The 18,409-nt window shown below is 46.5% G+C and overlaps 2 protein-coding genes across 2 annotated transcripts; one reads left to right on the top strand and one right to left on the bottom strand.

Moving 5' to 3' along the window:
• Positions 1-5,010: 5,010 nt before the first annotated feature.
• Positions 5,011-11,235, top strand: LOC136497039 (uncharacterized). The gene is made up of 7 exons (XM_066492827.1): positions 5,011-5,531; positions 6,200-6,229; positions 9,349-9,444; positions 9,646-9,766; positions 10,204-10,531; positions 10,650-10,704; positions 10,851-11,235. The coding sequence occupies exons 1-7, from the start codon at positions 5,376-5,378 to the stop codon at positions 10,923-10,925; spliced, it is 861 nt and encodes a 286-aa protein (XP_066348924.1). The 5' UTR covers positions 5,011-5,375; the 3' UTR covers positions 10,926-11,235.
• A 756-nt stretch (positions 11,236-11,991) lies between these two features.
• LOC136495165 (uncharacterized) lies at positions 11,992-13,081 on the bottom strand. The gene has a single exon (XM_066491155.1). The coding sequence runs from the start codon at positions 12,929-12,931 to the stop codon at positions 12,290-12,292; it is 642 nt and encodes a 213-aa protein (XP_066347252.1). The 5' UTR covers positions 12,932-13,081; the 3' UTR covers positions 11,992-12,289.
• Positions 13,082-18,409: the final 5,328 nt, after the last annotated feature.

The following is an 18,409-nucleotide window of genomic DNA, read 5'->3' as shown; positions in this document are numbered from 1 at the left end:
TTTGGACCAACTCAAGTTGCTTAACAAATTTTGTGGAACGCGGAATGCTAATGCCAACGACGATGAATTCCAGACTTAGAATTATTGAGCCCAGAAAATAGCAGCAGATTCAGTCTTGAGTCCTCTGTTTGAGCCACTTCAAAGTTGAATCTAGGTTTGGTACTTAAATAAAGTTTGTAGCAAACAAAGTAAACTACAAATTTTATTAAAGGTTAAACTTCATACCTTGTTTCCAAACTATTATTTAACCTGGTCAACGTGGTATCATGATAAACCTTAAAAATTAGGGTTATCGACCGATTGAGGAATTTTCTTGATATTTGCTCAACACGAACCCTTCATGACTTTTGTTATAGAGTTCAATTAGGGTTATTTGGGCAAGGTAGCAAGGTTTGGTCGACATCACATGTTTCCATCCACTGACGAAGCAATTCCATAAAGGTTATAACTTATCATTTCATGTGACTTCTTGGCTCTAAACTTCATGAAACTTTTCTAATAGTCAATGTAGATGGAAATAGATGTGAGGCACATGAAAGGGGCACCTTCAACATCACTCAGGCATAGATTTGGAAAAGGGTTTACCATTAAACACAAGAGTGTTCTGTCTATTCCCAAAAGTTCAAGTTGGGATCATTCCTATAAATTGACCTCAACACCTTTATCACCACTTCCGAGATAAGGAACTAAAGCCCCTAATTACCACTTAACCTGTCATATTTGAGCTCAAACCCACTACTTAGAAAGTGGCTAACACCTGGGGTGTTGCAGCCCTCCCCCTTATGAGAATCTCGCCCCAAGATTCGGTGCGAAAGACTTTTAAGGGAAGATAAGCATGTCATCCATTTTCCAACATTAGCGATAGCATTAGGCTACTTAGTTTCAGGCATCAGAGAGGCTAATTTGGTCAAGACAACTTCCTGATACTTGCTCTTCGTAGTAAATTTCATCTGAAGAATTTTCTTCATTGACTTCCATGAAGCATTGTTACTTTGGGAGGAATCTAAGACAGCACAATACTTCATTCTCGGGATACGGAGAGTGTTTTGGATCATAAACTAACTACTCACAAATATATATTTCTCTAGTGAATATAGCATAGGCCATATGAACTTTGCACTAGACCACAAGCTTCTGAAGGTTATTCATTACAATGGTTCCATGTTTGTTCACAAGGTCCGAAAAGCAGTCCTCCACCAAAGTAGCTTGAGTACAACTTTCCTTCATAGTACAATTACAATCCAACAAAGCTTACTTGTTGAACTACTTTTGACATTGAAGCTTCCTTTCTAACGTCAATCAACAACTCAAAATCATAATCTGAAATATGTTCTTTGACACTTTTCAAATTGTTTTTGACTCACAATGGCACAAATTGACTTGTAGAACACCTTGATTGCTCAAACATTGTTGATATGAGAGAGCAAAAGCAAGGCACAAAGGGGTGCAATGAGTCTTCTCTAGGGCATCTAAAGGATTATCTAAAGGGCTTTTGCAACCGCCTCGGTCGAAAGGTCACGGTTAATCGTGGCCTTAACCGAGGCGGTTGCCCTGCTCGCCTCGGTTAATCGAATAAAAAAACAAAAAAAGGAAAACCCATGGATAATCTTGGTGAGCCCATCCATAGGCCCGCCGAGCCCATCCACGCTCCACCGCTTCGCTCATCGGATTTGCACTGTTGCTCGCTGGATCCACACCGCTGCTCGTTGGATCCGCCATGGAGGATGAGATCCGTGCTGCCCCACGCTGGATCCACGCCGCACCAGCCTAGAGCCACCACTACTCTCATCTCCACCTTGCCATAGTAGGGGCCGCCGCACCACTGCCTCTACCACCGTACCTTCGCTGGATTCAGCCACCACGGGCGTGGATTCGGCCACCAGCGATGGATTTGGCCACCACGGTCATGGATCTGGCTGCTAGCAATGAATCCAACAACCACGGTCGCCCCCTGGTTGTGGAGGAGGGGTGCCGCCGCTCCACTCGTCAGATTCGCACCGCCGCTCGCTGGATCCGCCATGGAGGATGAGATCTGTGCCGCCCCACGCTGGATCCACGCTGCACCAGCCTGGAGCCACCACTGCTCGCACCTCCACCTTGTCGTAGTAGGGGTCGCCGCACCACCGCCTCCACCACCGCACCTTCACCGGATTCAGCCACCACGAGCGTGGATCCAGCCACCCGCGACGGATTCGGCCACCACGGTCATGGATCTGGCCGCTAGTAATGAATCCAACAACCACTGTCACTGCCTAGTTGTGGAGGAGGGGTGCCGCCGCTCTGCTCGTTGGATTTGCACCGCCGCTCGTCGGATCCACACCGCTGCTCGCTAGATCCGCCATAGAGGATGAGATCTGTGCTGCCCCACGCTGGATCCATGCCGCACCAGCCTAGAGCCACCACTGCTCGCACCTCCACCTTGCCGTAGTAGGGGCCACCACACCACCACCTCCACCACCGCACCTTCGCCGGATTCGGCCACCACGGGCGTGGATCCAGCCACCAGCGACGGATTCGGCCACCACGGTCATGGATCCGGCCGCTAGCAATGAATCCAACAACCATGGTCGCTGGAGGAGGGGCACCGCCTGGTTGTGGAGGAGGGGCCGCATCACCGCACCTTTTGCCGGATGTGGAGGAGGGACGTCGCTCGGTTGTGGAGGAGGGGAGCCGCCGCCGCCGGTGTGTTGTGGAGGAGGGGCACCGCCGCGGCCGCCGGATTATGGAGGAGGCGACGCACGCGAGAGAGAGGGAGAGGGAGGTGCTGTGCCACCAATCCCCGTGCTCCGCGTGTGCGCAAGAGAGAGTGCGAGGGAGGCGCCATGCGTCGGGTGCTAGAAGAGAGAGAGGTGTGCGAGAGAGAGAGAGAGGCACCGGGTCGCACGTGCGAGAGCGTTCGGTGAGGGGTGCCACACTCTGCGCGACTGAAGGGAGAGGGAGGTGAGGATAGAAGTTAGGGTTTGGTGTGGTCATGGTATATATACTAGGAACCCGTTACCGGGCCTAGATGGGCTGTTTGGGCCACTATTTATCGAGGCGAACCTTATAATGTGACCGCCTCGGTAAATATATTAACCAAGGCGGTTGTGTTAGGGCAACCACCTTGGTTAATAAGCATTAACCGAGGCGGTTGTTGGTCTGGCTGCCCTGTCTCGAATAACTGAGGTGGGCAACCAGGCCAACCGCCTCAGAGCCCCAAAGTGAAACGTTGTGTAAAAGATTTTCTGTAGTAGTGAAAAACTCAATCTAAAAAATGTTCATGGAGAAAGGAGCTATGTTTGCTCCCGCCACGATCCAAAGGCCTGCCTCATCTTTAATTTTTTGCACAGCTATGAAGTTTGTCGCTTCATCATGATGTTTGGAAATCTTGTTGTTTCACACTTTCCGTATCTCTTAGGTAACTAGGATGCAAAGTCCGCTCTTACTCTTGTATGTTCAACATATATAGCTGTCCACTGGCTCTCGACCAATCTTGTTGGAGACCAAGTGGTTCGGTGCAGATTGTGGTTTCGGGTCCAAGGCGTGGTCTCAGCCCATATCCTTCTTATGAATCTACAGTCTCCTTATATAGAGAAGAGAGGCTAGGTAATAGATTAGTTCAGTAGGGCGAGGCACGAGAGATGCAGCGATACGCTGCGGTGAAAGGCTGTACATGGCTGCAGCGCGCGGCAGGGAGGCGAGGCCCATGTAGGTCGAGCATGAGCTGAAAAAGGCAAAAAATCTATTTTGCCTCTCTCAACTATCGTAAAAGTTAGTTTTTTTCTCTGAAGTAGAAAACCGAACATAACTTCTCCATCTTTTCAAACCGGACATATGACCTCCTTGACTGTTTCTCTAGGTCTTTTTTTTTCTTTTTTTAGTTATAATTATTTTGGCTGAATCTTTGAGAAATCATAGTAAATTACAGAAAAATTATAAAATAAAAAATTAAATTTTGTTAGACTCCATATGAGTAGGTCTACACATTAAACATATGATATGGTATGCTTTAGTATAAAATTTCACTCTAGCTTTAGATTTATGCTTTTATGTGATTAATTCATAGCTGTAGTTTTCTGTGGTCCTATTGTAGTGAAATTTTTATGGTAGACTCATATTTGTATGCTTGAGATGTAGTAAAATTTTTATGCTCATTGTATCATGTACGACTGAGTTATAGACTTATTCAGGTTTATGCTTATTAAATAGTTTTAAAATAATAAAAAGTGTGTAGAAATAGAAAATGTATGTTCTCTGTGTAATTTTCTCGGTGAAAACATGATTATGTTAAGTGTTCATAAGATATAACAATAGTAATATTACATAGAGAACACATATTTTCTATTTTTACACACTTTTAACTATTTAAAAACTATTTAATAAGCATAAATCTGAATAAATCTATAACTCAGTCATACATGATCCAATGAGTATGAAATTTTTACTACATCTCAAGCATACAATTTTTAGTCCACCATAAAAAAATTCACCATAATAGGACCACAGAAATTACAGCTATGAATTCATCACAGAAAAGTATAGATCTAAAGCTCGAGCAAAAATTTATACTAAAGTATACCATATCATATGTTTAATGTGTAGATATGCTCATGTGGAGTCCAACAAAATTGGATTTTTTATTTTATGATTTTTTCTGTAATTTATTATGATTTTTCAAAGATTTGGTCGAAATAAATATAAAAGAAAAACCACCTAGGGTCATACGTTCGGTTTGAAAAGGTGGAGAGAAGTTATGTCCGGTTTTCTAGCTTACGGAGGTGACTTTTGCGATAGTTTTTTTTTTTTTTTTTTGAGAAACGAAAAATAGACTCTTTCCGCTGGAAAAGGAACAACAAAACAAAGACAGAGACAAATTCGGCCCAAGAATGGAACTTCTACACTAGATCTGGGCCAATACAGTGATGTTGCCCTTGGTCCTCGACGAATCTGGGCCTACTCGATCGAATACAGGCCTAACCGGATCCAACCATTCCGGCTCCGGCTCGTCGTCGCCTCGTCGGTTGCGGAGATTCCGCTCCCTCCCCGTGCGCCAGCCTAGCGCACCGCACCAGACAAGAAACAGAGGGAGGGAGAACCGAGAGCGGCGGCGACCGGCGAGAGGGAGGGAGGGACGAGATAGATTCATAGATACTAGCGGAGAAAGCGAGCCAAGGGAAAGATGCGGACTCCCGCGATGCGCGCTGCCTAAAGTTCCATTCCTTCCGGCGGCCGGCCGGCAATACGCTATCCCTGGCGATGGCGATGGCGGCGACAGGAGAAAGTCACCACCTTTATTAGAGAAGAGATCCTATTCCTCTCCTCGCCTCCGGTTGCTTCTGCGTGCGGCCAGGCCAAGGAGGGGAACCGGCAAAACAAACTACAGACGCGGGCACGATATGCAGGCCGCCGCCGCCTCCCCATGGACGATGAAGACCCTGCCGATGCTGGGGAACCACCTCCGCGACCCCACGCGCCTCGCCGGCGCCTCCTCGTCCTTCCACAGCACGCCCGCTTCCTTCGCCAAGTGGAGGAACAAATGGGACTGCCACAAGGTCCTTCCCTCCCTCCCTCGCTTCTCGCCATTCTCTCTTTGCTCCACGATCCTCATCTCACATTAATTAATTTATTATAATTAAGTGAAAGATAAAGATTCCATAGAGCAATGCTATTCGTTGCTATAATTTGGGTGTTTTTTCACTGATCATGTGCCTAATGTGCTCCAAACTGTTGCTCGCGTATGCTTATTCCACCAGACAAAGTAGTTTTGGATTTCCAAACCAAGCATCAGCACAGGATGCATCAAAATCACAATAGTTCAGCATCTCGAGTGGCCAAATTCCAAATCACCGAGTGCCAGCGGTCATGATTCCTTATGGCCAATGGCTTCTACTACGTGTCAACCATGAATCTCCACTCTTTACATATCTGCCTTCATCTTACGATGATCACACATTCAATTTGTTACACCATAATTTCATTCAGCGGTGCCACTCATTAGACACTGAAATGTGAAATAACTTAATACATGATGATTGATATGACACTCCTTTCATACCATGAGATATTATTTCATCAGACACTTCTCTCTATTAGTCATTAGTAGGGGTATGCATATCATTAGTAGCTATGTGAAAAAAAAAAAATCTCCTTTTTTTCCTGGGCAGTTCTACGCATATAATTTACATGCTGACAGATTTCCTGCTGCCAAAACGTTGTGCAGAGCGTAACAGGAGCACGGAAGGCATCCAGGGTATGTTTTGACTCCTCCCTCTGTTAAGATATATCAGCTTTGAAGCCTATGCGATCCCTTATCTTACAACAGTTGAACCAAAATATAGCACTTCAACTTAATGCCTTATGCAAGAAAATTACTAGCATTTACAGGAGTGACGCTCAATTACTAAAGGACAGTGGACTTTAAGTACAACAACAACAACAAAGCCTGTCAGTCCAAGTAAGTTGGGGTAGACTAAAATTAAAATCTACCAAGAGTCCCTAGTCACGGTTCAGGCACATCAATAGCTGCTTTCCAAGCACTCATATTCAAACATGGATCTCTAGGTATATCCCAAGCTTATAAATCTTTTTTTATTGCCTCCCCTCATGTCAATTTCGGTCTACCTCTACCTCTCCTCACATTATTAGCTTGACTTAGGACTCCACAATGCACTGGTGTCTCTGAAGGTCTTCTTTGGACATGGTCAAACCACCTCAACCGATGTTGGACAAGCTTTTCTTCAATTGGTGCTACCCCTAGGCGGTCACGTATATCATCGTTCCTAACTCGGTTCATTCTTGTGTGACCACAAATCCATCGCAACATACGTATTTCTACAACACTCAGTTGTTGAACATGACGAATCTTTGTAGGCCAATATTCTGCTCCTTATAACATAGCCGGTCTAATCGCCGTTCTATAAAACTTGCCTTTTAACTTTTGTAGTACCCTCTTGTCACAAAGAATGCCAGAAGCTTGTCGCCACTTGATCCACCCTGCTTTGATTCTATGGCTAACATCCGCATCAATATCTTCATCTCTCTGTAACATCAATCCTAGATAACGAAAGGTGTCCTTTTTAGGCACTACTTGACCTTCCAAACTCACATCTCCCTCCTCCTGTGCAGCTCCGCTAAAGTCATATCTCATGTATTCAGTTTTAGTTCTGTTTAATCTAAAACCTTTAGACTCAAGGGTCTGCCGTCACAACTCTAGTTTTCTATTTACTCCTGCTTGACTTTCGTCCACTAACACTACATCATCAGCGAACAACATACACCAAGAGATATCCCCTTAAATGTTCCTGATAACCTCATCCATTACCAAAGCAAAGAGGTACAGACTCAAGGCTGACCCTTGATGAAGTACTATTTTAATCGGGAAGTAAGCTGTGTTACCATTATTGTTCGAACACTAGTCACAGCATTAGTGTACATGTTCTTGATGAGGGTCACGTACTTTGATGGGACTTTATATTTGTCCAAAGCCCACCACATAACATTTCTTGGTATCTTGTCATAAATCTTCTCCAGGTCAATGAAAACCATGTGTATGTCCTTCTTCTGCTGAACTGTTCCATAACTTGTCTTATTAGGAAGATTGCTTCTGTAGTTCTGAGGTTGACCTTCCGGGCATGAAACCAAATTGGTTCGTAGATGTCTACGTCATTCCTCGCAGGCGCTGCTCGATGACTCTCTCCCATAGCTTCATAGTGTGGTTCATCAACTTAATTCCCCGATAATTAGTACAACTTTGGATGTCTCCCTTGTTCTTGTAGATTGGTACCAATATGCTTCTTCTCTACTCCTCAGGCATCTTGTTTGATCGAAAGATATTGTTGAACATCTTGGTTAGCCATACTATAGCTATATCCCCGGGATATCTCCACACCTTGATTGGGATACCATCCGGGCCCATCGCTTTGCCCCCTTTCATCCTTTTCAGGGCTTCTCTGACCTCCGATTTTTGAATCCTCCGTACAAAGCGCCTATTAGTGTTATCAAACGAGTCGTCCAGCTGAACGTTGGTGTTCTCGTTCTCACCATTGAATAATTTATCAAAATACTCTTGGCATCTATGCCTAATCTCATCCTCCTACACCAAGAGCTGCTCTCTCTCATCCTTTATGCACTTAACTTGATTGAAATCCCTTGTCTTCCTATCGCGAGCCCTAGCCATCCTATAAATGTTCTTCTCCCCTTCCTTCGTACTCAAACGTTGGTAAATGTCCTCATAGGCACGACCCTTTGCCTCACTCACCGCTCGTTTTGCAGTCTTCTTTGCCACCTTGTACTTCTCTATATTGTCTGCACACTTGTCCTGGTACAAGCGCTTATAGCATTTCTTATTTTCCTTAATAGCCTTTTGCACTTCTTCATTCCACCACCAAGCATCTTTCGAGTCGCATCCACTCCCTTTGGTCACTCCAAGCACCTCTGAAGCAACCTTCCGAACGCATGTTGCCATCTTCTCCCACATGTTGTTTGTATCGTCTTCATCCTTCCAAGGGCCCTCATCAATAACCCTTTCCTTAAAGACCTTTGCTGCCTCCCCTTCCAATTTCCACCACTTCGTTCTAGCAACCCTAGCTTGTTTGTTCCTACGAGCTTGCACCAGAAAGCGGAAGTCAGCCACCAGCAGCTTGTGTTGAGAGACCACACATTCTCCAGGTATCACCTTACAGTTCATGCATGCTCGTTTAGACAATGGACTTTAAGTAACAGGACTATAATGTACTATTATATCAGCTAGACCTTTTGCCTTAGGTTTCTTCCATGCTTTACATATAATAACTGGAGCATCTAGTTATATCTATGGTTATCTGGAATATTTGTGGGATATCAATTAATTTAATTTCACATGCTTTGATGCACTGTAGGTGGAGAAGTTTAGTATCTTAGTCCTTTCCTGTTCCAACTGACGTATGTATGAAAACATGAAAACCAGTTTCTATGTGTATGGGAAGCAGGAGGTTCTTGTGCCTCTAGTTCCTACGAAGGGAAAATTCCTCTCTGTTTTTTTCACCACAATCTCATCTTGCAAAACAAAAGTTAGCGGAACTGGAGCATTTATCTTGACAGTTTTAGTGGTGCATAATTTGCATTTGTTTTAGGGTTCTTTGGCATAGGCATTTTTTGTACATTAGACTAGAACAGAACGGTAGGTGTAATAATCTTACAGGCCATAGTATATAGTAATTGACGAATGCCAAACCAGCTTACATGTGTGTCTTATGCCAGATTTCCAGTTACATGTACACGAACCACGTTGGTGTTAGTCTTAAATGTTGCTAATGTATACAAACAGCTCCTATTTTTGTGATGTTATTCGGCATGGTAAGGAGATTTTTCTGACCAGTAACATGTCAACAGAATTATGAGAGGTATGTGGTTCGGCAAAAACGAGCAGAAGGAAAGAAGGCCCTAAAAGATTATCTTCTCTATGGAAAGCCATCACCTCATTTACAGGTGAACTTTCTACTTCACTTTTGTCATTTGGACTGTTGTAGTCCTTCATTTTTCAGGGATAAATCAACTTTTTTTCACTCTTCCATGAGCTTATTAAGGGAGCGATGTGTGTGTGTATCTATATAACTTAGCAAATGAAGTAGATCATCATCAGTTTTAACTTCTAAAATCTGTTATGTACCTATGATGTGTTCCCTCCAGGATGGAAGCACAGGTAGCTTTGCTAACTCACATGCAATTCCGAGGTTCAAAACGTTTAGGAAAGGACCTCAAACTCACTGGTCATCGAAGTCTCGGCAAGGTGTACACAATCACAGAAAGAGTAGGTTTCTCTAAACTGAAACAAAGCCAATGATTGTTTTGCATTTGATGCTTTGTTGCCTTGGAGCTACTCGTGTGGTCTTTTAGCATTTCTGGATTATTCTGTAGTACAGTATGTAGCACATTCATGAGTCATGCATATGTTACTCTGGTGGCTCCTGCATCCTTCACTCTGCTCCTATGTTCAGACTGGTATATGATCTAGTGACATGGCATGGAAACGGTGTTGGTGTGATCATATACTGCCTAACACTTCTGCATCACTGATAGTTAATGCGTCTTATGGTGCTGTTTACTAGCAAAAACCTGTTGAGCTTTCATGATTTATTGAGTATGTACAAATTACCATGGATTTTGCACCTTTGTCCATGTGAACCACTTCATGTTAGGCAGCGGATCATGAAAAATGGCACTTAGACGAGCAGTTGCCTTTTGCAGGTAAAAAGGACAAGGAAAGGTTCTGCAACTTCTTCCATGAGGACCATTATGTGCACCCTGATGACATCTTTGAAGCCATCTTCGGTGCACATCATGGTTTTACTTGGTCTCACATATCGTGGGAGGGTTTTCACTTCGGGGACAAATCGTTCAGATTTAGATGGAGTGGTGGTGAATCACGCAGGCAGAGAATTCCAAGTGACAGCGAAGATGAAGAAAACGAGGGAAATGAGAGCAGGGAAACAACCAGCGCTGGTTCACATGCGCACAGGGTCATCCTTGGATTACCACCATGTGGTCCACTGACTCTAGAAGATGTTAAAACTGCGTAAGTTGTCCTTTCCCGAAATTGCTGTTTGTCTTACTGTTATCATGTTTTTTTTGTATGTATGCATAAGTTGTACCCCTACTCTAGGACTCACCTGAATTACCCCTTTGGCATGCAGTTTCCGGGCATCTGCTCTGCGGTGGCACCCTGACAGGCACCCAGGGTCATCACAGGTGTGTATGCAACCAAATTCAGTTCCCGAAAGTTAATAGCAGAAACTGATGCAGTCATTATGCGTGTTTGTTGTCCATTCGCAAATAAATACAAAAAGGCACAGATGATAACAAGGGCATACCACATGTTTTGCTTGCGTGCGCAGGCCATGGCTGAGGAGAAGTTTAAGCTGTGCGTGAATGCGTATAATTCACTCTGTAGTGTCCTCAAGGCTGCTTAGTGTCGTTGCTGCCTTACGCACGGACGATGATTGCATCTTTCTATCACTGGAGGATGTTAACTTGTTTTGGTGTATCAGTTTTGAAAGGCTCAAGGGATGAACACCTGAGCAAGGAAGGCACTGGTGATTGCGGCTGTTGTTTTGTTTCACTTTCCATTTCGTTTGAGATAGATAGCTACATAGCCAAGGGCCAAGCTCCGACGTCGAAAGGATGGGAGCCAGTGTTGTTGTACTAACTTGTACACTAATGTCAAATGTACCATTTGATTCCTTCATTTTGGCCAGCCGTACCGTTTCAACGAAAAAACAGTGTTTTTCTCTCACAACAAATCAGCATCAGTATCATCCGTTTTTTCAGCCAGCCGAACAGGGTCTTTGATTCATAAAAGTGAAATAAATAAAATACTAAGAAACAAACATGTGAGGCCTACTGCATATGGGATTGTTAGCTGTGGACTTGTGGTGTGGTATTGTTATTATTTTTCAGCTGTTGTTCTGTCCTGCATTTTTTTTTCGGAAACTTGTTGATGCTCCATCTGAGAGGTGATGTGCCGTTCCATGTTGTGGGTACAGGGTACTGTGATGATTTGGCCGGGATAAAGCGAGGCTGGCCGGTGTGGCAGCCATCTTGCAGCTTTAGTCCAAAGTACCGGTGCTTACTATAGTACTAACACGTACAATCACAGTAAATCAAATCAAAACAAATCTAGTTGGAACTCTGGAAGGAATGCCCAAGACAAAAATGGAGGAAGGAAAGAAGAGAGAAGAGAGGCCTCGAAACTTGCACATTGACTGATAACTCTGATAGTATAGCATAGCAGGGGCCAAGCAAAAGCATCATTCTGATTCTGACACACAATTAGGAGAGGATTATCTTATCTAGCCATCTAACGATCATGGATTATTTACTGCTAGCTGATTTGGTATTTGAGAAAAATACTGTTTCAGCTTATAATCCACGATCATATACGAACAGACTGAACGTCTCTTTCATTTCATAGCTGCTGCAGATCCTGTCCTGCTACACAAGGCAGTGTTGGGCTACACTTTAAGCCGGCTTATTTTTCCAACCGAAACAATATTTTTCTCTCACAACATTTCAGTACAAACAGTGTTTTTCAGCATGAACAGTCAATAACCAGCTCAGCTGAACACTCTGTAGCATGGAGGTAATCTCCTCTGAAACTGAAATGTCATCTGAAATAATGGAATGGTAGGTAATCTCCTCTGAAACTGAAATGTCATCTGATTGACACTCTACTCTACTTAGATGCATTATGCATGGAGGTAGAGAGATAGATCGATCTAGGATCTCCCTCCTAGATAGATAAAACAACTAGAAGAAGTAGCAGAAGGCTACATGGCTAGAAGCAGAGGATTGCGACGGAGGCGGCGACGGAGAAGGCGAATGTGGTGATGAGGAAGGCGAAGTGGATGGCCCAGCTCCTCCTGAACTTGGCGAGGTACGCCTCGGGCGGCTCCTGGTACGGCACCTCGACGTCTGCCGCCGGGACGACCTCAGCCGCGGACTTGAGCATCCTGAGCCTGTCGGCGGCGAGCGCGAGCGTGAGCTTGTGGCATCGTCGCTGGTAGCGGAATCCGTTGAGGCAGCGGAGGTGGTGCGCGACGGCGGCGTAGAAGGCGAGGTGCGCGAGCGAGAGCAGGCCCGCGGGCGCCCAGAGGTGGCGGCACTGGAGGCGCGCGGGCGGGGAGGCCGCGACGCCGGAGAGAACGAGGGACAGGAGGAGGAAGAAGGCGAGGAAGAGGCGCCACAGCTCCTGCTTCTGCGCGTCGGCGGCGCGCTTCTTCTCCACCGTCTTGTCGAAGTGCAGCTGCACCACCGTGCCCAGCTCCTGCGCCGCCATCTCGCGGGTCACCACGTCCACCACGGCGCCGGTGGACCCGGTGGTGGGTCCGGTGCCGGCGGTGGCGGTGGCGGTGGCGATGTAGGCCGCCTCGCCCACTGCCATGGCCTCCCCGACCCGGGCGCCGTAGTGCAGATCCATGACGAGACTCGGTTTGGTTTGGTAATTGCTGCGCGCGACAGATGCACGGCGCGGGAGGAAGAGGATGGACGGGCGTGGACAATGCAGACGCAGGCAGGCAGGCAGGCAGCGCGGGTGGAAGTGAGGACGGGGGGCGAGGTTGGTTTTGGGCTTTTGGCAGCACGCACCAGCTCAGCTCATCGCCACCCATCCCCATCGGGCCATCGGGGATGAGACGCATGGCATGGATGGTAACAACATCTCAGGCCTTGTTTAGTTCCACCCCAACTTCTAAAAAGTTGCTATAGTACCTGTCACATCGAATGTTTACGGTCCGTGCATGGAGCATTAAATGTAGACGAAAAGAAAAACTAATTGCATAGTTTGGTGGGAAATTGCGAGACGAACGTTTTGAGCCTAATTAGTCCATATTTGAACACTATTTGCCAAATAAAAACGAACGTGCTACAGTAGCCCCAAAATCTAAATTCATCTAGCTAAACAAGGCCTCAGCTCTGGATCTTGGTCCCTTCTGGACAGTGGAAGCCTGCTGCCTGCCTGCCTGCCTCATGGTCATGGTGAACGAGAATGGCTGTGCTTGACGTGAGATCCTATGAAGTGCACTGCTACTGCTGCCCATCAGTCTTAGTCTTATCGTAATCCTCCCCAGGTCAAGCAAGATCAGGCCATGCGAAAAATTTTGGCTTTGGGCTACTGTAGCATTTTCGTTTGTATTTGACAAAAATTATCCAATTATGGACTATTTAGGTTTAAAAGATTCGTCTCGCTAATTACGAGCAAACTGTGCAATTAGTTATTCTTTTTATCTACATTTAATGCTCCATGTATGTGCCGCAAAGATTTAATATGACGAGAAATCTTGAAAAATTTTGAATTTTGGGTGGGATCTAAACAGGGCCTCAGTTGGCATAATGCACGGCGAGCTTCCATCACCAATCAACAATCATGCATGCTGAATTGCAGATACTACAGTGTACTCCTTCGTCAAATCAAGCAAGCAAAAGTGCTTGGCAGAGTCAGTACTACGCTTGAACTTATCAGTCGTACCGTTTCAACGAAACAACAGTATTTTTCTTTCACAACAAATCAGCTTCGGCATCAGCATCAGCATCAGCCGTTTTTCCCGTCGGGATGTAAAATGGTAAACAGAAAATCGGGCGCGGCGCGTGGGCGAAGCATCTCTTTCGTGCCATGCCTTGTCCGCTAGTCCCTTCCTTCCGGCTCCGGGTCAATCACAGTGTCAGACGTCACCCTCACCTCTTCTGTCTTCTCTACACTGCGACTACGCATCCTGTGCACGTGCACAGTGCCTCTACCACTTTCAGTCTTTCACACCGTTCGTTTCTACCCTGCTGAACGTATAGCCAAGAATTATTTTTTTCATTATATTAGAAGATGAAGAGTTTATATTACAAGAATACCTTTGCCGGCCGTTAGTTTTCTCTTAGCGCTACGTTTTGAAGCTAACAATCATGAGTTCAAGTTGGAGCGTTGCATCCCTAGGTCTGCGCCAAAAGGCTGCCAGGCCTCCTGCTCCGGCCTCAATCCATCGATCGGCTTCGGCCTTGATGAGCTGCAGTAGGTCGTTGATGGTCGCTGTTGAATCTCTGAAACACCTCGCATTGCGCTCCTTCCAGATTTACCAAGAGACAAGAGCGAACAGGGAGTCAAAACCTGATCGCCGCTCACCATCGAAGAGAGAGCGTAGTCGCCGCCACCAGCGCACTGTTGTAGCAGCAGCTTGTGGTAGCTATCGACCAAGAGCCTGCAAAATGTAGAACCAGACCTCTCTTGACAATGGACAGGCCGCCAGGATGTGGTCGATGGTCTCATGTCCTCGATCACAGAGGTAGCAGAGTTGCCGAGCTTCTAGGCCATGCCTTGCTCATCTGTCCCCGGTCCAATGCTGGCGTCTGAAGATGAGCCAGAGGAATATCTTGATTCTTAGCGGCGCCCAGGTTTTCCAAATGAGTCTGTGGCCGAGGAACGGCATGGAACCGGCATGCAGCATGTTGTAAGCAGATTTGGCTGAGTAGTTGCCACCGCTGTCCAGCGCCAGATGATCCGGTCCTGTCTGTCATCGAGTTGGGTGTTCTCCACCGTATGCCAAAGATGCAGGTAGTCAAAGATCGCCGGTATTGACAGTCCCCCGGATATGCAGCGTGCCCAAGTCCGGTTGTTCAACCCATCTCTTACGGTTTGTAGTTTGCGGACGCGCCTAGGCACCAGTTGGTAAATGTATGGGGCAATGTCGCTAACAGATTCACCATCGATCCATCGGTCCTGCCAGAACAGCGTTCGGCGGTCGTCTCCAATCTGAGTGAAGGTCGACGCTTCGAAGAAGGCTTGGACTTGTGGAACGGTTTTGATCGGTAATTGACTCCAAGCCCGATCCTGATCCGAATGCTGTAGCCACAACCATCTGGTCTGAAGGGCGTATCCTGCAAGCTTCAAGTCGCTGATCCCCAGCCCGCCCAAGTGTGTCGGCTTGCAAACAGTAGGCCATGCGACCATGCATTTGCCCTGGACGGATTGCTCTGAGCCGGCCCAAAAGAATTTGCGGTAAATGGCGTCAATCGCCTTTCTCGCCTATGGCGGCTAGTTTTCTGCCATCATGGCTAACCAAGAATTATAAACGATAATACTACTACTAAGAAATATTCAGATGCAAAAATGGAATGGAATTAGGGGAGGAAATGTCTAGGATTTACCCTACCCTTGCCCCCAAAGCTAAAAATACTAACCTCATTAGAGACACAAGGAATTATGTACAACAATCTTATATGACAACCAACAAATCGTAATTCACTTTCCCTTTCAAAATATCATGACTCACTTTCTTTCCTTTGCCATTTAATTTAAACATTTTTTTAGAACTACACAGTACAACGTAGACATCCACACACGCACGCACACTCACCTCTTATGAACACACGTACGTAAACCCTAGCCCTATGAGCACCTCCGAAGGATCGAGCCGGTAGATCTCGAGATTCACGAAGTCACCACAAGTGCTTCGCTGTCGACAGGGACGTCGTGGATTTCTTTTTTTGACGATCAACGGGCGGAACCCACCTGATTTTAGTATGATTGTGGCCCCTTCTACAGCCCGCTGCTAGAACATTAGGTTTAGCAAACGGAGGGTTACAACATGGCCTTAAGCGGGGGGGTGTTTGGGACTGCTTCACAAACTCTGCTCTACAAACTACACCGTGGAGTAGCTCCACAAAAAACTGGTGTTTTTGGAGCGCCTCTCTAGGTGCTCTCACAACTCCACCATCTTTCCTCGAACAGAGTGCGTGGAGCTTAAACCATTTAACTAAAAAACATGGAGCGGAGCTCGAAAACGTGGAGCAGAGCAGTCCCAAACACCCCTAAATTGCCGAATCAAAAACTACACCCCAAGCATGAGATAGCATCCTATCTTTCGCTGGCAAACGGAACCGCCAGAGTTCAGCGTCTCTCTTGCAGGAATTAATTCAACACTTGCCGTAGGTCTAGCACCTCGTTTCTGAAGATGAAAGCGTTTCTTCTTTTCCAGAGCTGCCAGCAAGCAGCAACACAGCCCTAGGAGCATGCTGAACTGTTTTTTGGGAAGGTGACTCGGGCATTCAGTAGAACGGAGGTCAGCGCGTGTTTAGTTCCAACCCTAAATTTTAAAAAAGTGCTACAATATCCATCACATCGAATCTTGCGATACGTGCATGGAGCATTAAATATAGACAAAAAAAAAACTTATTGCACAGTTTGGTTGGAAATTACGAGACGAACGTTTTGAGCCTATTTAGTCCATGATTGAACACTAATTGTCAAATAAAAACGAAAGTGCTACAGTATCCCAAATTCCCAAATTCCCTGAACTAAACACGCGCTCACCAGTGCTTCTTCCAACTGGCATGTCGACTCCGACCCTAATGCAGACCAGAAAGTCACAGCCACTGATAATATGCTCCAGTGTTTCTTTCACCTGGCCACAAACTTCACAGGTTGCCCTGTCAACTACAGTATATGTTTTTTGAGTAGATTTGAACGGCATTGTATTCTTCTCTGAGTAAGCAATAAGCAGCCATAGAAACAGCTGTAACCGAGGTGGAGCTGCATTCTTCCATATGAAAGATGATTTTTGGTCCAAAGCCCGGCCCCTGGCTGAAGGTTGTCCGGACTGTCATTAAGAGAGGTTCCTGTGCATCCATGATAGGGTGCACTGACTGAAGGTCAGTCAAAGCTTGCTGTGACATTCTGTTGGCAAAAGCACCTTGTAAACCTTTTTTTTCGATCAATTCGGGGGAGCATGCTCCACCTACTTAATTTTCATTGAACGAAAATTGATCACGGCTTACAGCGAACACAAAAGGTGAGGTTCACAGAGAATTACAGCAGAGAGAGATGTAGTTTCTCCATTCTGTAATGTCCGGCTTCTGCCTCTTGTACCTGCATGCCCAGTAGTCAATATCCCGAACCGTAGCACGAAGCACATCTTGAGGGCTGTCATTCTTATCATTCAAGATCAAGCCATTCCGAGCATTCCATTTCCATAGGCGCCACAAAAGGAGCAACACATATAATGTCCATGCGAACGGCAGGGGACAAGGTGGTGCTCTCACCGCTAAGCCAGGGCTGCCGTTGATCCCCAGCCGACAGTTGGATGTTGAGACAACCCCAGACTCCGCGGGTGCGGCTGCAAGTGACGAAGATGTGATCCCCAGTACGTCTCCAAAGTTTTGGGGCAGCTAGCTTCTGCAGAAGGCGTCTTTGAGCGGTCGAATGTTCCAGTGGAAGAGATTTACACCAGAATTGACCCTGTATGGTATAGGAGCCAACCAAAGAACTTAACCTTTCCAGGCAGCTTACAGTCCCAGATACGCGCTGCACCAGGGTCAGGGGCACCCGGACGTGGCAGACCTTCTTCAAGGGGCAGGGGCCAAGAGACGTCTGCGACGCCTACGCCAAGTGCGGGGCGTTCGGGCTGTGCGACGCTGGCGCGGCGTCGACGTCGTTCTGCAGCTGCCTCACGGGGTTCAGCCCCGCGTCACCGCCGGCGTGGTCACAATGTTCTGCGTGCTCCTTCAAAACTCTGTCTGATTCGCTCTCTGTGTGATTGACAGCAAGAGATCCCAATCTTCACCAGACCAAGTCACCAAACGGAAGGGCACACACCTTGTAATAAGCCTGATTCGAGTGCACGCTGTACTGTGTGCCGCCTCCTTGGATTTACAGTGACTGAATAGAATGAACAGCAGGGAACCTGTCCGCTAGCTAAGGTAGCTAGCGCATCTTCACCACACCAAGCCACCAAACGTCCAGCCAAAACAAATTGCTCCTGCCATCACCAATCGATCGAGTTGCCAGACAAGCACGGTAGCGAGCACCAAACAGGCCCACCCGGACCGGAAGCCCATCATCCGGACCGGCCGAACAAGACGGCGGCCGCGGCGGCGTCGGCGTCCAACACCCAACAGAACCCGGACGACGACGAGT

This window comes from Miscanthus floridulus, chromosome 12 (assembly GCF_019320115.1).
Source record: "Miscanthus floridulus cultivar M001 chromosome 12, ASM1932011v1, whole genome shotgun sequence".
In the NCBI taxonomy this organism is placed as follows: domain Eukaryota; kingdom Viridiplantae; phylum Streptophyta; class Magnoliopsida; order Poales; family Poaceae; genus Miscanthus; species Miscanthus floridulus.
The sequence above is the reverse complement of the archived record's forward strand: the minus strand, read 5'-3'. Positions and strand labels throughout refer to the sequence as shown.